The sequence below is a fragment of the Thamnophis elegans genome, chromosome 2, assembly GCF_009769535.1.
Source record: "Thamnophis elegans isolate rThaEle1 chromosome 2, rThaEle1.pri, whole genome shotgun sequence".
NCBI lineage: Eukaryota > Metazoa > Chordata > Lepidosauria > Squamata > Colubridae > Thamnophis > Thamnophis elegans.
The window spans coordinates 146,176,387-146,194,064 of record NC_045542.1 but is presented as its reverse complement, the minus strand read 5'-3'; the positions used below and the strand labels follow the sequence as shown (position 1 = coordinate 146,194,064).

General features: G+C 37.2%; 1 protein-coding gene across 1 annotated transcript; it reads left to right on the top strand.

The window, feature by feature from the left end:
* Positions 1-1,897: 1,897 nt before the first annotated feature.
* On the top strand, positions 1,898-16,437 carry LOC116502989 (pantothenate kinase 3). The gene is made up of 7 exons (XM_032209071.1): positions 1,898-2,562; positions 4,808-5,160; positions 6,597-6,850; positions 7,441-7,617; positions 10,452-10,575; positions 12,693-12,818; positions 14,317-16,437. Exons 1-7 carry the CDS (start codon positions 2,535-2,537, stop codon positions 14,365-14,367), a joined length of 1,113 nt encoding a protein of 370 aa, XP_032064962.1. The 5' UTR covers positions 1,898-2,534; the 3' UTR covers positions 14,368-16,437.
* The last annotated feature ends 1,241 nt before the right edge of the window (positions 16,438-17,678 follow it).

The following is a 17,678-nucleotide window of genomic DNA, read 5'->3' as shown; positions in this document are numbered from 1 at the left end:
TGGGGAAATGGCTCCACAGATAGGAATGGAACCAATACAACACCATAGTGCCACTTGATAAGATAGCATCATCCATTGTATCAAAAGTTACTGAGAAGTTTGAATATGCTTGTGTCTTCATTCTAATTCCAATATTCTGAAATAGATTTCAGGCAAACGGAAAATGAAAAAACAGTTGTCTTTCAAAGTAATAGAATATGGAGTCCATAAAATAACAATTAGACACTCCCCAAATCGCATCCCAGTACTACAGTTGGTGAGCTAATAGGAAAGCAAAGGCTGTTACAAGAGAGATTTATTGCCTAATGGATCGTGGTATGTGATGTTTAAAGCAGACGAATTATATATTCTGGATGTTCAGAAATGTTTCACAATTTGCAAAGGTTAAAGACCTGAATGTTCAAGTGCAGCAATAAAAATCTTAGAGGAACAAACAGATCAGAGAACTTTGATGCTCAATCTCCCGATGGCGTAAACTGATGCAGAATATGGAAGCAGATGGAAGGTCACTATTAAAATAGCAGAACAGGGGAAAGTCAAAACTTTTTTGAAGTGATTAAAATATATAATTGTTGAAGAAATCTAAAAAGTACATCATTGTAACACAATGTAAATGGCATACATTTTTGCTGTTTGTTCATCTTGCCTTCAGAAGTTATGGGTGCTCCATCACTGGAGATTTTTAAGAGTTTCGACAGCCATTTATCTGAAACAGTATAAAGTCTTCCTGGTTAAGGATCTTGGTAGCTTGAACAGGAAAAAATGCTTCTTAGACTTAGACTAACTTTGTCACTTTGAATGTACACTAATTGGCATACATGAAAATGAAATTTCGTTGCATACAGCTCTCAAAGGGTCATCGCCTCCAGTATACACTACATAAAAATGACATAATAAATACAAAATTATGCATATACCCACATGTATTATATGACACTGAGAAACAACAGTCTAGTCCGGATGTGGATTCAATTGGCCAATTGTAAGCAAACTGACAAAAAGTGGTTCAAATATTCAACTTCTGCAATTTACAGTTATCAGTATGTTCTGCTTCTTACACCACTCACTACCTTTCCTTCTACAATCCAAAGCCCATTTATGAAGCATCCAAACCGTTCGGGGTGCTTTTCCTATCTTAGGTATGATGCAATAATTGACTTTTATAGCAGTTTTCCTTCCGTGGTCTTACACAACACTGAGCTACCTCTCTGAAATTATGTGTCATTCTGTCCTCGTGCTGGTTCTTGGTTTTGTACAAATTTCCACTGGGGCTGAATGGAAATTCCGCTTGACAAAAAAAAAAAAAAAATTCCAAGTCGCGGTCGCATTTTTCCAGCCGTGCAAGTTTGCGCAAGTGTGTAACTTGTAGATTCTTTCAGCTCTTCTTCGTGCATTTAAGAGCTTTCCCAGTCCAAGCTAGGAGAAACTGGACAGAGCAGCCTCTCCGTTTCTCCCCAGAAGGACATTATACGCATTTACACCCCTTCTCCTTTACATCCAGAAAGAGGAATTCTAATCCATTCTGAGGCGAATGCTACAGGCTTCCTCTTCCTCCGCCCCGGATCACACCTGGGAGGGTGGAGCGAGGAGACTCGTTGCCCGTCATTGGCTTATTTCCTATGGGGTGAGGGGGGTGGATCTCGCCGCCAGGCTGCGCGGGGAAGTGGGGGAGAAAGCATCGCTGCTTTGCAAGACGGGAAATGGCAAAGCTTAGACGACCTTCTTCGGACCGCCGCGCTAACTACGCTTCCCTGCATGCTCCTGGCCCTCCGAACGCTAGGGGTGAAGGGGATGGAATCGCTCGGTGCACTGTGGGAGTTGTAGGAGCGACGAACGGAGCCGCGTTCAACTTCCCGACGGCCCTTGCGCCCCTCTGCTGCCTTGGGGCGGAGGCGGTGGGAGGAGGGAGGAGGAGGAGGAGGTTCAGGGAGGTGGCGTTGCGGCATCCAGCGGCAGACCGTCGGCCGGGGTGACTGGGAGCCGGGTTTTTTTACTCAGCCCGGAGGCCCTTCCCGCCGCCATCGATGTGAGCAGGCGGCCCTCGGGAGGAGGATTGGGAGGGCGGGCGGGGCCGTGTGTGGGTGGGGCCGGCTCGGTGTGTGTGGGGGTGATCCTGCCTTCTTCACGCTCGGCTCCAGAGGGACGGCGCGACTTAAGAAGCGCTGCCACTCGGGAGTTAAAGGCCAACAGTACCCCCCCACCCCGGGCTCTACCCAGCCTGGCCCGACCTGGTCTGGCTCTTCCTCCGCCTCCTCCTCCCTCCCTCCGGTCCCAGCGTCTCTCCGTGAGCGGTTGGTGCTGCTGTCAGGCCGGCGCGCGCGCTCGCTCGCTCCACATCTCATCCCCCCCCACCCACCCTGCCGGCACGCGACGAAACCACAAGACGCAAAGCCGAAGCGCGCTCGCGCCTCCCTTAGCCCCGGAGACTCATCTTCGCCGCCTCCTCCTCCTCCTCCTGCCCCTTAAGTAACATCGAGACGCGAAACAGCCTTGCACCCCAGCGGAGTTGCCCACGCAAAGACAACGGCGGAGATATGAAGATCAAAGATGCCAAAAAACCATGTAAGAAAGATCCTTTTTCTCTCTCTTTTGGAGACTTGCCTTTTGCTTTGCTTTTGAAAAAGAAACGGGTATCTGTATTATAGTCAATCCTGGGTATTTCCACCACGTAGCTTCTGTATAGGTTTTTTCTGCTTCTCTTTGCATTAGAAATGACTGTTGCAAAATACTTTTTTAAAACAATGACCAAGAAATGATTGTGAAAGTGTGTGTGTGTGGGGGGGGGGAAGCAGAGGCATTTACTAGTAGTTGAGCATCCAGTGCATAAATGCATTCTTGAAAGTAAATCCCATTAATCCTATTTAACTTAGTATTGAGGAAAAAAACATGGGTTTTTTTTAATAGTGAAAACATAAATAAACAATATTGTTTTCTTTTGACTAGTTGCATGGATGTAGGGAACTAAATTCCTGGTGAAGTGGAACTGATTATATATATTACAAATGTTTACAGTAGCAATAGCATTTAAGCTTATATACTTCCCTATAGTGTATAGCACTCCATTCCAGAATAGCAGAAATGATCAAGGGGAAGTACAATTTCCTAAATAAAACTTCACTTTTTCAGAACACCTGTAAAAGTGACATCTCTTGCTGTTTGTCTTGGCATAAAACTATTTATGCAAGACTGTTTAAGTTTAACTAAAACAAAGTATTGCATTTGGTAACTTAATAAGAACATGCCCTATACCTAAACAATTTTTTAAAATGTGAAAATACACTACTTGTACGTTTTATTTCTATAGCTGGAATGCCAGTATTAATAGCTAAAGTACAAAAAAGGGAAGTGGTTAATTTAATGCTTTGACATTTGTAGAAGAAAATATATATGTAATTGTATTCATCAGTTTTGAGTACAATACAGAATATTTTTGTCATATTTGCAGGGATAAAATACTTTCTGATTTATTGGAACAATGTGTACATGATGACTGAAAAACCTGCTGTACATGCATAATCAGCTAGTAAAAAGTTGTTTTAACAAGACAGCTTTTGTATTAAAATATACCTCACCGTATGGGATAGTACTTTTAGTTACAGTGTGCCTTCTCTATCTGAGGTCTGGGAACAAAATGTTGAGGCCACCTTCAAGGTCACTGCTTTTCCTTCCTAATGATTAAAATTAACACAGACCCCTTCAAATGCAGGACTGTGAAAGAAATAAGGTCTCTTTGAAATTGTGTTAACAAAAATTCTGCTTCTGTAAAAACAAAAAGATACTGTGGAAGATTTAAGATCTTCAAATGAAAATGTACCTAAATAAAGTTTTATGAAAACTAAAAGCGTTAACTTGCTTCTGATAATCACATGTAGAATAATTCAAACTCATGTTTCCCAACAAATCCATAAAATCTAACTTCAGATATGTGGTTGTTCATTTTTTAAGGCTGGAAATAATAGCTGTTTTGTTGGCAGAAAGAATGTTCAAGGTTTTCTTAGTTTATTTAACTTTATTGCACAATAATAAAAAAGTTATAAACATGTGACTTATGTTCCAATATTATTTGAAGTATGGATTATAATATCTTGATTACAATTTATGAAGCAACCTATGTAAAAAGCTTTAAAGCAGGAATTCCATATCTCCCCTAAAAAGTAATACTCCAAACTAAATGTACATTAACTAGAGAAGAGTGAATTTGTTGTAACTATGTGAAACTAAAAGATGCTTTACACCTCCCTTGGATTCTGTTTCCACTTCCCCAAGTGAGGTATGGTATATATCTCACAATTTGGGAAAGGCTGTTTTACAGCCTCTTCAAATTAATCAGCCTATTGCAAAGTACTATTTTAAAATAATATGAAATCTGCACCCAAACATTTCCATCTAATGTTTTCAAATGCTTAAGCCATTCTGAAAGTATTCTGGTTGGTCTTAGCTTCAATTCACTGATTCCTGAGTAATTTAAGTAGCTGCTTTTGAAAAAAAAAACCACTGAAGTGCTTTTGTTCTTAGAATTGTGCATATGCATACATATTTGCATATGCACACTTGACCAGCCCATTGGAGATAACAGAATTTAAGCAAAGCTATCATATACTATATATTGTGTAACAAAATCCTTATAATATATGGGAATCAATGAAAATACATAGAAGTGAATTTATCCTCATGAGAGCTTTTATGAACACCAAACAATTTTAATTAATTTTTTAATAGAATAAAGTGGCCTGGTAAATAAAATAATATTTGGTGTTTCTAACAATAAAGCACTCTCCTCCCTCTCTCTTTCTCTCTCTCTCCACAGCTTTTCCATGGTTTGGAATGGATATTGGTGGAACGCTAGTGAAACTTGCATATTTTGAACCTATAGATATTACTGCAGAAGAAGAGCAGGAAGAGGTTGAAAGTCTGAAGAGTATTCGCAAATATTTAACATCAAATGTGGCCTATGGGTCTACTGGTATTCGAGATGTCCACCTTGAACTTAAAGACTTGATACTCTTTGGACGAAAGGGAAATTTGCACTTTATCAGATTCCCAACACATGACTTGCCTACTTTTATTCAAATGGGAAGAAATAAAAACTTTTCCACGCTACATACGGTGCTTTGTGCCACTGGCGGTGGTGCTTATAAATTTGAAGAAGACTTTCGCACAGTAGGTAGTTTAGTTGCATGTTCTCTCACTCTGATTGACAGAGTATGTATACTGATCATCTGCGGTGATAGTCACTAATCTATGTGGCAATTAGCATTTAGGCTTATATACCTACCCATAGCATCTTACAGCACTCTGGGCAGTTTACAATGTCATTATTTGGGCATTGCTCCCAACAATCTGGGTCCTTATTTTACTGATCTCGGAAGGATGGAAGGTTGAGTCAACCTTGAGCCCTGTCAGGATTCAAACTCCAGACTATGGGCAGAGTTTCCCTGCAATACGGCCCTTTAACCATTGCGCCACCAGGGCAGTCACTTATTTTTCATAAGGCAAGGGTCTGATAAGGGCAAAGAGATCTCTAGATTTGTACTTTGGAATTTGACTGCTGAAGAATCACTGTCTGCATGTAGGGAGGAATAACTTCCGAAATAACTCCTTGTTTTCTTTGCAATTCTGCACAAAAGAGCTGGCAAGATTTCCCTGGATCGTTCTTTTAAGTATTACAGCAAAAAAAATATTAAGATATGGTGACATAGATGGGATTTGGAGTATGTGGATATATTGGGCCTTGCCCTGTTCAGGCAGTTTCCTTTTGTCTTTTTCTTTGCTTAGCAGCCAGCAGTTCCAATTATTACATGTAAAGTAGGAAGGCAATTGGACAAATTTAGATAACTTGCTGAACATGTGAACTGAGTAGCACATGCTTATCTGATGTATCTTATAAATTTTCATGCGCTGCATATTACGTATACAACAACCCTCTACTCCAGTATGTTGCAATATAACACTTTCATCAGCTGCAGCAATCTAAAGTCTTTTTTAAAAAGAAAAATGATTATAACATTTTTATAAAAAGATCAGGATAGTATTAGTGATGCAGCGGAAACTTGACTTTCATATTTTGATAGTTAATATATTGTATGGTGCTCTGATATATCAATATATAAAATTATCCATAAGGGTCTCCACATTTTTTAAAAATATTTTCATCTTGCTTTTATAATTTTTATAAATAACCCAAGGCATACCAAATAACCTAAATAACATAACTAATACCCCTTCCTCCCCCTATTTTCTCCACAACTCTGAGGTGAGTTGGGCTGAGGGAATGACTGGCCTAAAGTTCCCCAGCTGTCTTTTATGCATACAGGACTAGAATTTATGCATGGTTTCTAGGCCAGCACCTTAACCACTAGCCCAAACTGGCTCTTAGACTATAGCTTCCAGTATTACCTTTACCAGAGCTATAATTCTAGTTCAACTGCTAGAAGATCATAAGCTCTCATTTGGTGTAGATGGAGAAAAAATTAAATTTTACAAAAATGGTAGAAAGATGGTTTAGATCTAGAATGAAAGATGCGGCCCCTGAAGCCTCTTTAAGTTTTGTTCAGAAACATGTTAACGCTAATCAATATTTTCTCTTCTTTTTGGAGATTGGAGACCTCCAGCTGCACAAATTGGATGAACTTGATTGTCTCGTCAAAGGCTTGTTATATATAGATTCTGTCAGTTTTAATGGCCAGGCAGAATGTTACTATTTTGAAAATGCATCAGAACCTGAAAGATGCCAAAAGATGCCTTTTAACCTAGATGATCCATACCCTTTGCTGGTTGTAAACATTGGCTCAGGAGTCAGTATTCTAGCAGTTCATTCCAAAGACAACTACAAGAGAGTGACTGGAACAAGGTACACATATAAATGCATGCCAAGTTTATAATATCGTGCTTTCTCAACTATCTTTCAGATATGTCCGTTCAGAACTATGTCTTTTTCAAAGTATCTTTGATTTTAAAGTCTGAGTTTTTATGCTTATGTGTTTATGAAATATATTGAATCGCCATCTCAGGTTTATTTTTGAGAATATTATGAACTGATAATTATTAGATAAATTATTTTTAAATCGTCATAGGTTAAAAAAAAATCAAAGGAAAGCAAGCCATCAAGATTAAGAAAGTCCCAATTGCTGATGATCAGTCCTTTGGTAATAGCTGCAGTAATTTATTTGTGGTGTGAGTTGACAGATTATTTGACTATCTTGGTTTCCAGATAGACATCTTAAGCTGGACTTGTTACATTCAGAATAATGTTCATAAAGTACCCTGTGGAGTAGCAGACTGTAATAGAAATTAAAGTATTTATTATAAGTTGGTTCATTAAATACACTTCCTCTTTTATATCAGTTGATCATATTATATTTCTCCTAATTTTAAATAGGTGAGACATGATCATCATTGCATTAGTTAAAATGTATAATTTTACAAATATTTCATGTTCAGTCTAGGTGGTGGGACCTTTCTTGGTTTGTGCAGTTTACTGACCGGATGTGAAAGTTTTGAAGAAGCTCTAGAAATGGCATCCAAAGGCGACAGCACACAAGCTGACAAGCTAGTCCGGGATATTTATGGGGGAGACTATGAACGATTTGGCTTGCCAGGATGGGCAGTGGCATCTAGGTAGGTACTGCAAAGTAACACAGATCCTGAATTCATGACGTGATGTGTTAGTAATATATCCATTGTATTATATTATTAATTTACAAATATCCGAGAAATATAGAACAGTAATATATTTTTGAAATGGAAAGCATGTTGGTAGCATGGAAAGAGTAGCTTTAATAGTACCCTCCACCCAATAGATTATATATTTTAATATTTTTCTTTAGTAAAGATTTGTAGAACAAAATTGAGTAAGACATTTAGGTTAAATTTACATTCTCATGCCACATAGTTTCTGAGAAAAGCACTAATGCTGTGGAAGGAGGAAGGAAAGAGAAGAAAAGGACAATTGATAGAAGGTTCTTTGGTAGCAAGAAGAGTGGGGTCAAACTGTTCTCCAAAGCACCTAAATGCAGAACAATAAATAACACATGGAAACTTATCAAGGAGAGATCCAGCCTAGAACTAAGGAGAAATTTCCTGACAGAACAATTAACCAGTGGAACCACTTGCCTCCAGAAGTTGTGGGTGTTCCATCACTGGATATTTTAAAGAAGAGGTTGGACAGCCATTTGTCCAGAATTGTATAGGATATCCTGCTTGAGCAGGGGGTTGGACTAGGACCTCCAAGATCCATTCCAACTCTCTTATTCTGTTACAGTGGACAGATTCAATTACAGTGATAAAGATTATGCCATTGGGAGACTTGTAACAGATTAGGAGTCAATTGTCATGGAGAAAATCTGCCTGAGTGGTCACTACAAGTCAAAAATAAATTGATGGCATATATCAAATCATAACTCATAGAGTTATCTGGTTAAAATTCTAATTAATTAGCAATAGCAATAGCAATAGCAGTAGACTTATATACCGCTTCATAGGCCTTTCAGGCCTCTCTAAGCGGTTTACAGAGAGTCAGCATATTGCCCCCAACAATCTGGGTCCTCATTTTACCCACCTCGGAAGGATGGAAGGCTGAGTCAACCCTGAGCCGGTGAGATTTGAACCGCTGACCTGCTGATCTAGCAGTAGCCTGCAGTGCTGCATTTAACCACTGCGCCACCTTGGCTCTAATTACCTAGCACCAAGAGTTGTCATGAAAACCTTGAACTGACTTCTGTCATCAAACCCACAAATAGTGCTTGCCAACTGAAATTGATTTAAATATGCACTTCAGTTGAGTCCCCAGAATGTCTGTTAAACAATAAAATATGTATATCTTGGTATATTGAAATATCTTTGCAATCATAGTCATAATAATATGACTGAAGAGGTTTTCAGCTAGGTTTGCTTAGAAAACAGCAGAAGATTGATTTATAGCTTAACAGACTAAGGTTTTGTTGCACAGAATAACATTCTTTCCCATTGCCAATTATGTTTGATTTCCATTCAATATCTACTTTGTCAATCTACCGTATTTTTTTGACTATAAGACTATAAGATGCAAAAAGGGGGCATGCAGAGAGTTTGAGAGGCCTGCAAAGTGCTCCTGGGGTCTGAGGGGCGGCGGCAAAAATGAGCAAAAAAATGGCCTGTTTTTCACTTGTTTGTGCCCTCCCCAGCCCCCAGGAGCACTTTGCAGGCCTCCCAAACCCTCTGCAGGTCCATTTTTGTGAAGGGGGGGGGGGGGGTTGGGAGACCAAAAATACTGTATTCGGTGTATAAGATGCACCCAGATTTTCACCCTCTTAGGGGGGGAAAGTGCGCCTTTTACACTAAAAAATACAGTATTTTTTTCCTTCACACACAAAAATGACTGAATTAGCTCATTTATACTGCATTCGTTTTTTTCTTAGATAATAGTGATAGGTAGGTGACTGCTTGGCAGTAAATAGAAGAATCATGCAGTTGAAAAGCATTTTGCCAGACTATCAATTAATTGCTTCAGTGCCCAAGGGTGCAATTAATCTGATCCTGGAAAATTAAATTAAAAAAACTATTTCCTGTTCATGTTTCTATTGCGTAATCTTCAGTACTGCCTGATGAACCTGCCTTTCACAATTTCCAAATCCCAGGACTTTTTTTATTTCAGAAGACACAATAGCTCTTCCTTTATTTGATACATGGTAACATTTTTCTTCTTCACAGAGTAATTAACAGTCTACTTTAAAATATATATTTGACTGCACTTAGTTCTTCTTTCTCTTAAGTCAAGAATGCCTGCATACATTCACTGTCGCCCAATTTCCTGCTACTTCCAGAAGGGAAAAGCATAAATAAAAAAATTAAATTGATTCATCAATAAGGGTGATTTGGAAGCATGGGCACAAAATAAAGTCTGCCAGTTATATCAAAATACTATGAAGCATTTAATTACCGTGGATGTTTCCAGCTTTTTTCCATCCTACAGTCCTACCAATAGGCTAGACTTAAATCTTGTTGCTCTGACACTGAACATTTTTGATCTCCCAAAGAGGAAATCGTTTCTATGGGTAGATAGGTGTAACTGGAAGAATATAGATCAGTATCAATTCTAATTGGGGAATTTTGCAAGTTTATTTTTATAAGTGCAAAGGTGCTTTCTGTTTTCTAATTATGTGCCAACTCTTAGCAACCACATAGATAGATTTTCTCCTTGAGAATCTGTCCCTAGCCTGTGTTTTCAGAGTTTCACAAAAGCTTCTATCCATCAAAAGAGATAATGATCTTTGGCAGTGCACCATCTGGCTTAACTGTATTGAGCTTTGAGTGCCAAGGTTGTTGAGTAGTTATTGTTGCTTACAGAGCATGACACAAGTCCTTTCAAGCTTAGTAAGCAGCTTTTATAAAGAAGTACATCTTATCGCAGGTGGAGAGAGATGATAATATATACTTTTTTTGATGAACATCAACATTGTAAACATTTTTTCTAGCTTTGGGAATATGATCTGCAAAGAGAAACGGGAGTCTGTCAGCAAAGAAGACCTGGCTAGAGCAACCTTGGTTACTATCACCAATAACATTGGATCTATAGCACGAATGTGTGCTGTAAATGAGGTAAACAGTGTTAGGGGAAGGATGTGGAAACTTTGGGTTGTCTTAAATACAGATTGGAACAATTTTTGTGTTAAGGATAAGCAAGTTCTTTCTCATTATAATGTCTATTCAATATTTGTCATTTTTCTTTCATTGAATTGAAATACTCCAGAGCAATCCTAAAGTTGATTGGCTTCTAAATCTCTGTCTGTCATACAATTTAGAGATTGTCCTATTCCAAATGACTCTAGGTGGCTTAATCAATTAAAAAAATAACTAGTATCCAGAAGGCAAATACTCTATAACCAAAGGTGGAAAAATGTCCTACAAAGATCAACCACAACACTTTTCATAGCCTTGAAGAAAGCCAGATTTTCAGTGACTTACTTCCTGAATGTTATCCAAACGCACAGGCCTGTGGGTGGATGCTCTTCCTTTGAGCAGCTCCTGCACCAAGAGAAGGGAGGCTTTGTGGGTCCTGTTAGATGACACTTTTTATCAAAGAATCAGGAATGCTCCATTCTCACCAGTGGAAAGAAACAATTGAGATAGGCATTCCATCAGCCAGTTCCTATGGCCATTAAGGATTTTATAGGTGATAATACTGATCTTGTATTACCTTCAGAAGCTGATTGATAGCCAGTGCAACTTGTAGAGCATGCCGTCATTGCCTGTTCCATCATTCTGGACTGTTGTAGCTTCCAAATGATTTTCAAGGGCAGCCCCATGTACAGCTTATTGCAGTAGTCCATTCAACTATATTAGCTAATTAATTATGATGTTTGTCCTAGTGCTTGGGGAAAAGGTGTCTTTGTTTTAAACTATGTTTTATGGATTGTTGTGGTCTATTCTAGGTAGGGTCATTGTATGAGATAGGCAGCCATATAAATCTTGTAAATCAATCGTTTTTATCCCATATACGTCCTCAGGAAGTTTGTATAGTGAACACACTTCTACGTTTCTGCTCTGAAGCGCTGCTCTCTGAATTTCTGCATCTGTTTTTTATGCATGGAAAACTTTAATATAACCAATTTTGCCCAACAGGAGAAAGAATTAGTTGCTCATTGGGAATATTTCTTGCTGTCTTTGGCTTCTTTACAGTGCTGCCTTGTTGCATATGGATCAAGCAGCATTGTACAGGGCTATGAAGACACTAAGTATTGCTTCATTGTAAACAGTGGTTGAATTGTATTATACCTAACACATAAAAATTTGAGGAATGCCCCTTAGGATTTTTGTGTATGCAGGATAAAGATTATAGGGATATGTGCAAACCATCTGATGTCATTGCCCAAAGTTTACTTTGATCTTGCATTGTTGGTATAGTTAACGCTTAATAAAATGCAACCAGAATTTATAAAGCAATTTCAAATTAACAATGACTCAATGAATTACTCAGAGGCCTGATAAATTAAAATGTCTTGTCTGTGTGAAGAAGGCATGAATCTTGATATCAAATAAACTTACCTGGAAATATTGTTTTTTCTCTTTTTTTCTGGACAAATTCAAGAACAATTTTAAGTAGGAAGCAGAATTTTTGTCATATTCATACTGATTCCAATTGCATTCCTGAGCTGAGTTTTATTCAGAGAGAGTATTAAAGTGATAAATGATTTACATGTTCAGCTTCCTTGCAACCATTATATTAACTGCAGATCTATTCTGGAGATTTGGGAGAATTTATAGAATAGAGTATGATATGGTCTGGGAATAGAGGGAGATGGAGAATTGGCAGAAATCTCAGTTTTCTCGACTGGCTCAGAAGACTCTGAGAAGGAAAATACTGCTTTTATTCAAATAAGAAAATGTCTGTCCAATTCACTGACAGGTCTGCATAGTGCTTTAAGTGGGTGGTAATGTGTATAAATTGATAAATTTCTACAGTTAAATAAAATGTAGACTGTCCTAGAACAGCACCTGGCCAAAGGCAGTATATAATTCTAGTATGTAAAGTAATTCTGTTGAATGTAACTTGCATAAACAATGGGTCTATGTTCCTATGCACATTTATATACGAATAAATCCAGATAATAATTGCTGAAAATTGTAGTTTCATTTTTTCTTCCACTTCAGAAGGAAAATTTGAATTGTATTCAAGTTTATATTCAAGAATAGAAATATCTTTTTTTTTTCTTCAGAAAATAAACCGAGTTGTCTTTGTTGGTAACTTTCTACGTGTGAATACTTTATCAATGAAGCTTTTGGCATATGCACTGGATTACTGGTCCAAAGGCCAGTTGAAAGCTTTGTTCCTTGAACATGAGGTATGTATCAATCATATCTTTCTTACATATCTTTACTTATATAAGGTAACAATGTCCAGTATCCTGTAGTTATTTTTATTCTTGATTTGATATAAATATATGCATAGATGATGTGTTTGTAGTTGAATTATCGGAGACAAATTTAAATGCTGGATTTTATGCATTACTATTATTGGGGGAAGGACACTTCTGAAGAGAACAGTAGGTTTCATTCTAAAGCTTCAGTAAACTTCTCTATTGGCAATATGTTTGGGAACATGTATTTATTTATTTGATAGATTTATTTCCCATCTTTTATTCAGGAGCTCATAGCTCACACTCTCCCATTCCCACCACCACCATCACCACCACAACAGCCATTTAAGAGAGGTTGAGTCAAATGACTGATCTAAAGGTACCTGGCAAACCTAGAATCTGGATCTCTCAAGTGCCAGTCCGTAATCTTCACTACTTTATTAGTTTTTTGGGACCATGCCCTTCAAAATCCTGTTGGGTGCAACCCTAGTCATAGTTGAACTCCCTCCCTCATTTATTTATCACACTTTTATGCTCACCCTTCTCTCAAAAGGCAATTCTGAGCAGCGTACAACAATCAAATAACACAACAAATATATAAAAAATGCCAAAAAATATAAAATGACATTATTTAAAATGAAACTATTATTAACATTTTAAAATACACAGATCCCAGAGTAAAAATATTAATTACAGAGCCATCTAAGAATGTCTCCAGTTCCTTAAGAGGCTGAAGGCCCTGGTGACACTACCAGGTTTTGAGGGACTTCCAGAATGATAAACTTAATAGTATTCAAAGTGATTGGCTTATATTAAAATGTGTTTCAGTTGCTTGAAAAAATACAGGTTGAAAAAAAAAAAGACTCAGGGATTCTCTTCTAGTAACTTCTCTCAAAATGGAAAAAGAGTGGATGCAACCTTATAAGCCCAGTAAAACACACCATCACACAGAGAAATAGTGCACACAGATTTGATTTTCATGTAGTCTAATATGCAATTTCTTAAATTGATAGGGAAGCTACCAGTAAACTGAGCTCAGTCACAATCATGATAGCCTCTCATGCCTTCAAGCAGGTTGGAAAGAATTCAGAACTTGACAGTAAGGGGGTTTCCAAACAGAATTCCTTGCAGAGCCCATCAAGGAAGTCCTGGGCAATTTTTAAATATTTCTTTCCTTAATAAATTATCTCCGATAGGAAAAAAAGATGAAAGAAGCCATAGATACATATAGTTTTAAAGGGAATATAATGTCAATTAGTGCTCTCATACAGTCGAGGCAGGTTAATTCTTTTAAGACTTAGTATTTGTAAGCTTGACAGAAAGATAGTGTGCAGAGGATAGAAAAGTCACAACTGTCCCAAAATATTTATACAAGGGGAAGGAAAAAAGACTTTGTTTCATAAATCTGTATATTTTTTTCAAAATTATCAAATATAATGTGTCATCAAAAACTGAATTGTGAAAAATCTTCTTTGAAATGCAGGGGTACTTTGGAGCAGTTGGTGCCCTTCTTGGATTGCCAAATTTCAGCTGAAGCTCAAAGCCACCACAATACTGAATGGTTCTCTAACTTTCTGGCATTATTACATATTGTTTTTATATCAACTGGAAGAGCAGAAGGGCTGCCATCTTTCTATAAATGTCTTTAACTGGAGGATAAAACTATCTCATTGTTGACATCTGGGTGCTCCTATAAAGAAGCACTTAGAAGAGGATTTGATACGGCATTCTCTAATCCATTTCATCAACATTCTCCAACTTGGTGCCCCTTCGAATTTCTCAGCTGGTATAGTGGTTAATTATGCTGGTTGCAATACACAAATAAGGGGCATCGAGCTGGGGAATGTCGTAATAGACATTTAATACTCAGCATGTGTATTAAACTCAAAAGACATAATCTTAACTCTCTAGACCCTTCAATACTAACCCGGTTTTGCTTCAAAACTATCCTTAAGCAATTGGGTTGCATGTAATTACACAAGGTTTGACATGGTCTTGTGCTCAAGAGTTCATTTAGATATCCAGTCAACTCTAAAACTGATTGTAGCCATGAACGAAGAAAGGATCTTTGATGCAAAGTATTGTGTTTCAATGCAAGTAAGTTACAGCATGTTGAAATACTTATTCAGGCATCAGTGTTAAGTTTCCAAACATTAAACATAAAAACATCAGCAACTGTTTTGTACAATTGATTTAATGAATTAATCAAGAATGTGTGTATAACTACCAGTAACAGTACAAGATGACAGTTAAAAAAAAACAAAAAACCATCCCATATATCTCAGAATTACTGCTATAAACAGTTCCAGCAGATATGACTGAAATCAAAGCAACAGTGGTGTGGCAAAGGCTGGAAAGACAGATCTTTAATAAGATGCCTTTGGTGTGACTTCCCAACTCCAAGAAAGTGAGTTGATCTCATGGAACCTCTATTAAGAATATTAAGTTGGGACTAGGCTGTGTCCTTAAACCATTATGGCAGCTGTAGAGGTTGAACTGCAGAGTCAATAGATCCGGTGTTCATTGCACCTTAGTAAACTGTTCCAGTGGTGCAACAGTGTGGCCTTGAGATAAACGCCTATACTTACTGTATGCCACTTTGGATACAATGGTAAAGTTTACAATAGTGGCATATTTAATAGACTGCTGCAACAAAGCTTACCATAAGACCTCAGCAAAACAAAAAAAAAGAATAATCTCAGAAAAGAAACTTTCTATGCACAAGGATGTAATTATTGTATCCTGAAGGAATATGCAGTTACCCAATCCATGAATTAAAATTTTATAGAAGGGAATCTACCACTGACTTGAATTCATCTTGAGTTTTAGGTACTGCTTATTTTACTTGATCAAGGTGATGTGCTATTTTGGCACGTGAATATTTGATACAGCAATATCTATATGAAAAACAACAACATTCTTGGAAGTTTGGTTGGTTTAGGTGTTTTTTTTAATCATTTGTCTATAATTATATTCAATGATTAGTATTAGTAATTGGTTTGTAGTATGTAGCAATCACCTAAAATATTTTCTGTTTTTAGAACTTGGAAATTATCTCTTTATAGCACAGGGCAACATCCAGAAATTTGTATGTACCTCACTGGTTTGAGAAAGTCAGAAAATACAACTTCAGTAAAAGAACTCATCATAGAAACATTATACTTGATTATTTTAATCCTGGTCTATTTTACAAAGTATGATTAATTCCCAATTCATACTAGGAAAGTAAAAAAATATTGTTTTTCATTTTGAGTTTTGAAACAATAGAAGCAAACAGTCTGTCTGCCTTTCCTTTTGTGAAGAGACATTTTTGGCATTACTAAAAATTATTTATCATACAATGTTTTTTTAATTCAACAGGTTTACATCCTGGTAACATCATAGGTTTGGAATAAGCCCCATAAACGAATTCATTGGCAATTTTTATCTTAGACAATTATATTTTTATTTTTGCATTATGTAATTGCATTTGTAAGAACAGTGCTTTTACAAAAATGCCATTGCAATGTTACAAAATTCTGCCATTGTTCATGTGAATTCATGCTGTTAGCAACCTCATTTAGAACTACTGCAAAAGCTTTCTTGGTTGGGAGCGGCAGAGATCTCTCCTGAAAAGATAAAGATAAGCCAAGAGAAGGGACATTTCTTTTTTTCTCTCCTTGAGAAATTCTGAGTGTAGTGGCTCTTTAGTCCCAACAGTCACATGAGTGCCTTAAGGTTCCTTTTGGAGTTTCAATGACATGTTCAGCTTTTCTTGGCTTTGAATATTGGCAGCTTTCAAACAAAATTCACCCATGATACTGTTTTTTTCTCCCCCCCCCCCCCATTTTATTTTCAGTTCTAACATAGTCCCAGAGTCCTTACTGGTAGGTAACAATGTTCTACCTCTATCCTTAGGGGATAGATGGGATGGATGAATGGATGGATAGATAGATAGATAGATTAGATAGATAGATAGATTAGTTAGATAGTTAGTTAGTTAGTTAGATAGATAGATAGATAGATAGATAGATAGATAGATAGATAGATAGATAGATAGATAGATAGATAGATAGATAGATAGATAGATAGATAGATAGGGTCTCTTAAAATAAGAGAATGCTGGCTGCTAAGGAGACAGTTTTTATTTCTTGAACCAGATCATATTTGTAGTGTGCTGTTGGAGCTAATACAATTTTCAAGAGTTATTCTATTAAAGTATGGTTGAGTAAGGTTTCTCATATGATCATCCCTTATTAAACTACTGAATTAGAGCATTAATGGACCAGTTTTCCCCCTACATTCCTTGAATTAGTTCTCATTTTTATATTGCCCTTTTAAGCATTCCATGAAAAACAAGATTGTATAAAAACCAGATCACTCTTTTTATCCATTTCAGAATATAACAAGAGTGGTCCCTTTGATTTGTTGTAAGAGTGGTCCTGTTTGCAGTGTGGGTTGATTGCACAATCTTTTTGCATCTCACTGATCAAATGAATTAAGAGTAATGTGTAGGCCCTTTTCACTGTACTGCTCCTTATATCTTGAATAATAAGATTGTATTGTGACCGTTTGCAAATTCTTTATGATGCTTGGGATCGGCAAATTTAGTGCTTTGCCTACCCCAAGCATTATAAAACCTTATAATTTGACAATGCATATAAAATCGAACTGCATTTGATCAATGTTCCTTATGTCTTTGGGATTTGGTTTATAGGGTGCAATTAAGTGTTTCAGGTTTAGCATGATGTAATTTAAGGTGATCGTCTCCAAAACATGCACCAAAACATAGTATCAGCTGTAGGTGGTGTTTTGTTGTTTTTTGTTTTGCAATATGCTTTCATGGAATAGATAGATATATTAGAA

What these genes read in the sequence shown, in the direction of transcription:
- LOC116502989 (XM_032209071.1), top strand. Translation starts at nt 2,535, where the DNA reads ATGAAGATCAAAGATGCCAAAAAACCAT. An exon ending in GGATGGGCAGTGGCATCTAG is followed by an intron (nt 7,618 to 10,451) that starts GTAGGTACTGCA and finishes CATTTTTTCTAG; the next exon opens with CTTTGGGAATATGATCTGCA. An exon ending in CTTTGTTCCTTGAACATGAG is followed by an intron (nt 12,819 to 14,316) that starts GTATGTATCAAT and finishes TTTGAAATGCAG; the next exon opens with GGGTACTTTGGAGCAGTTGG.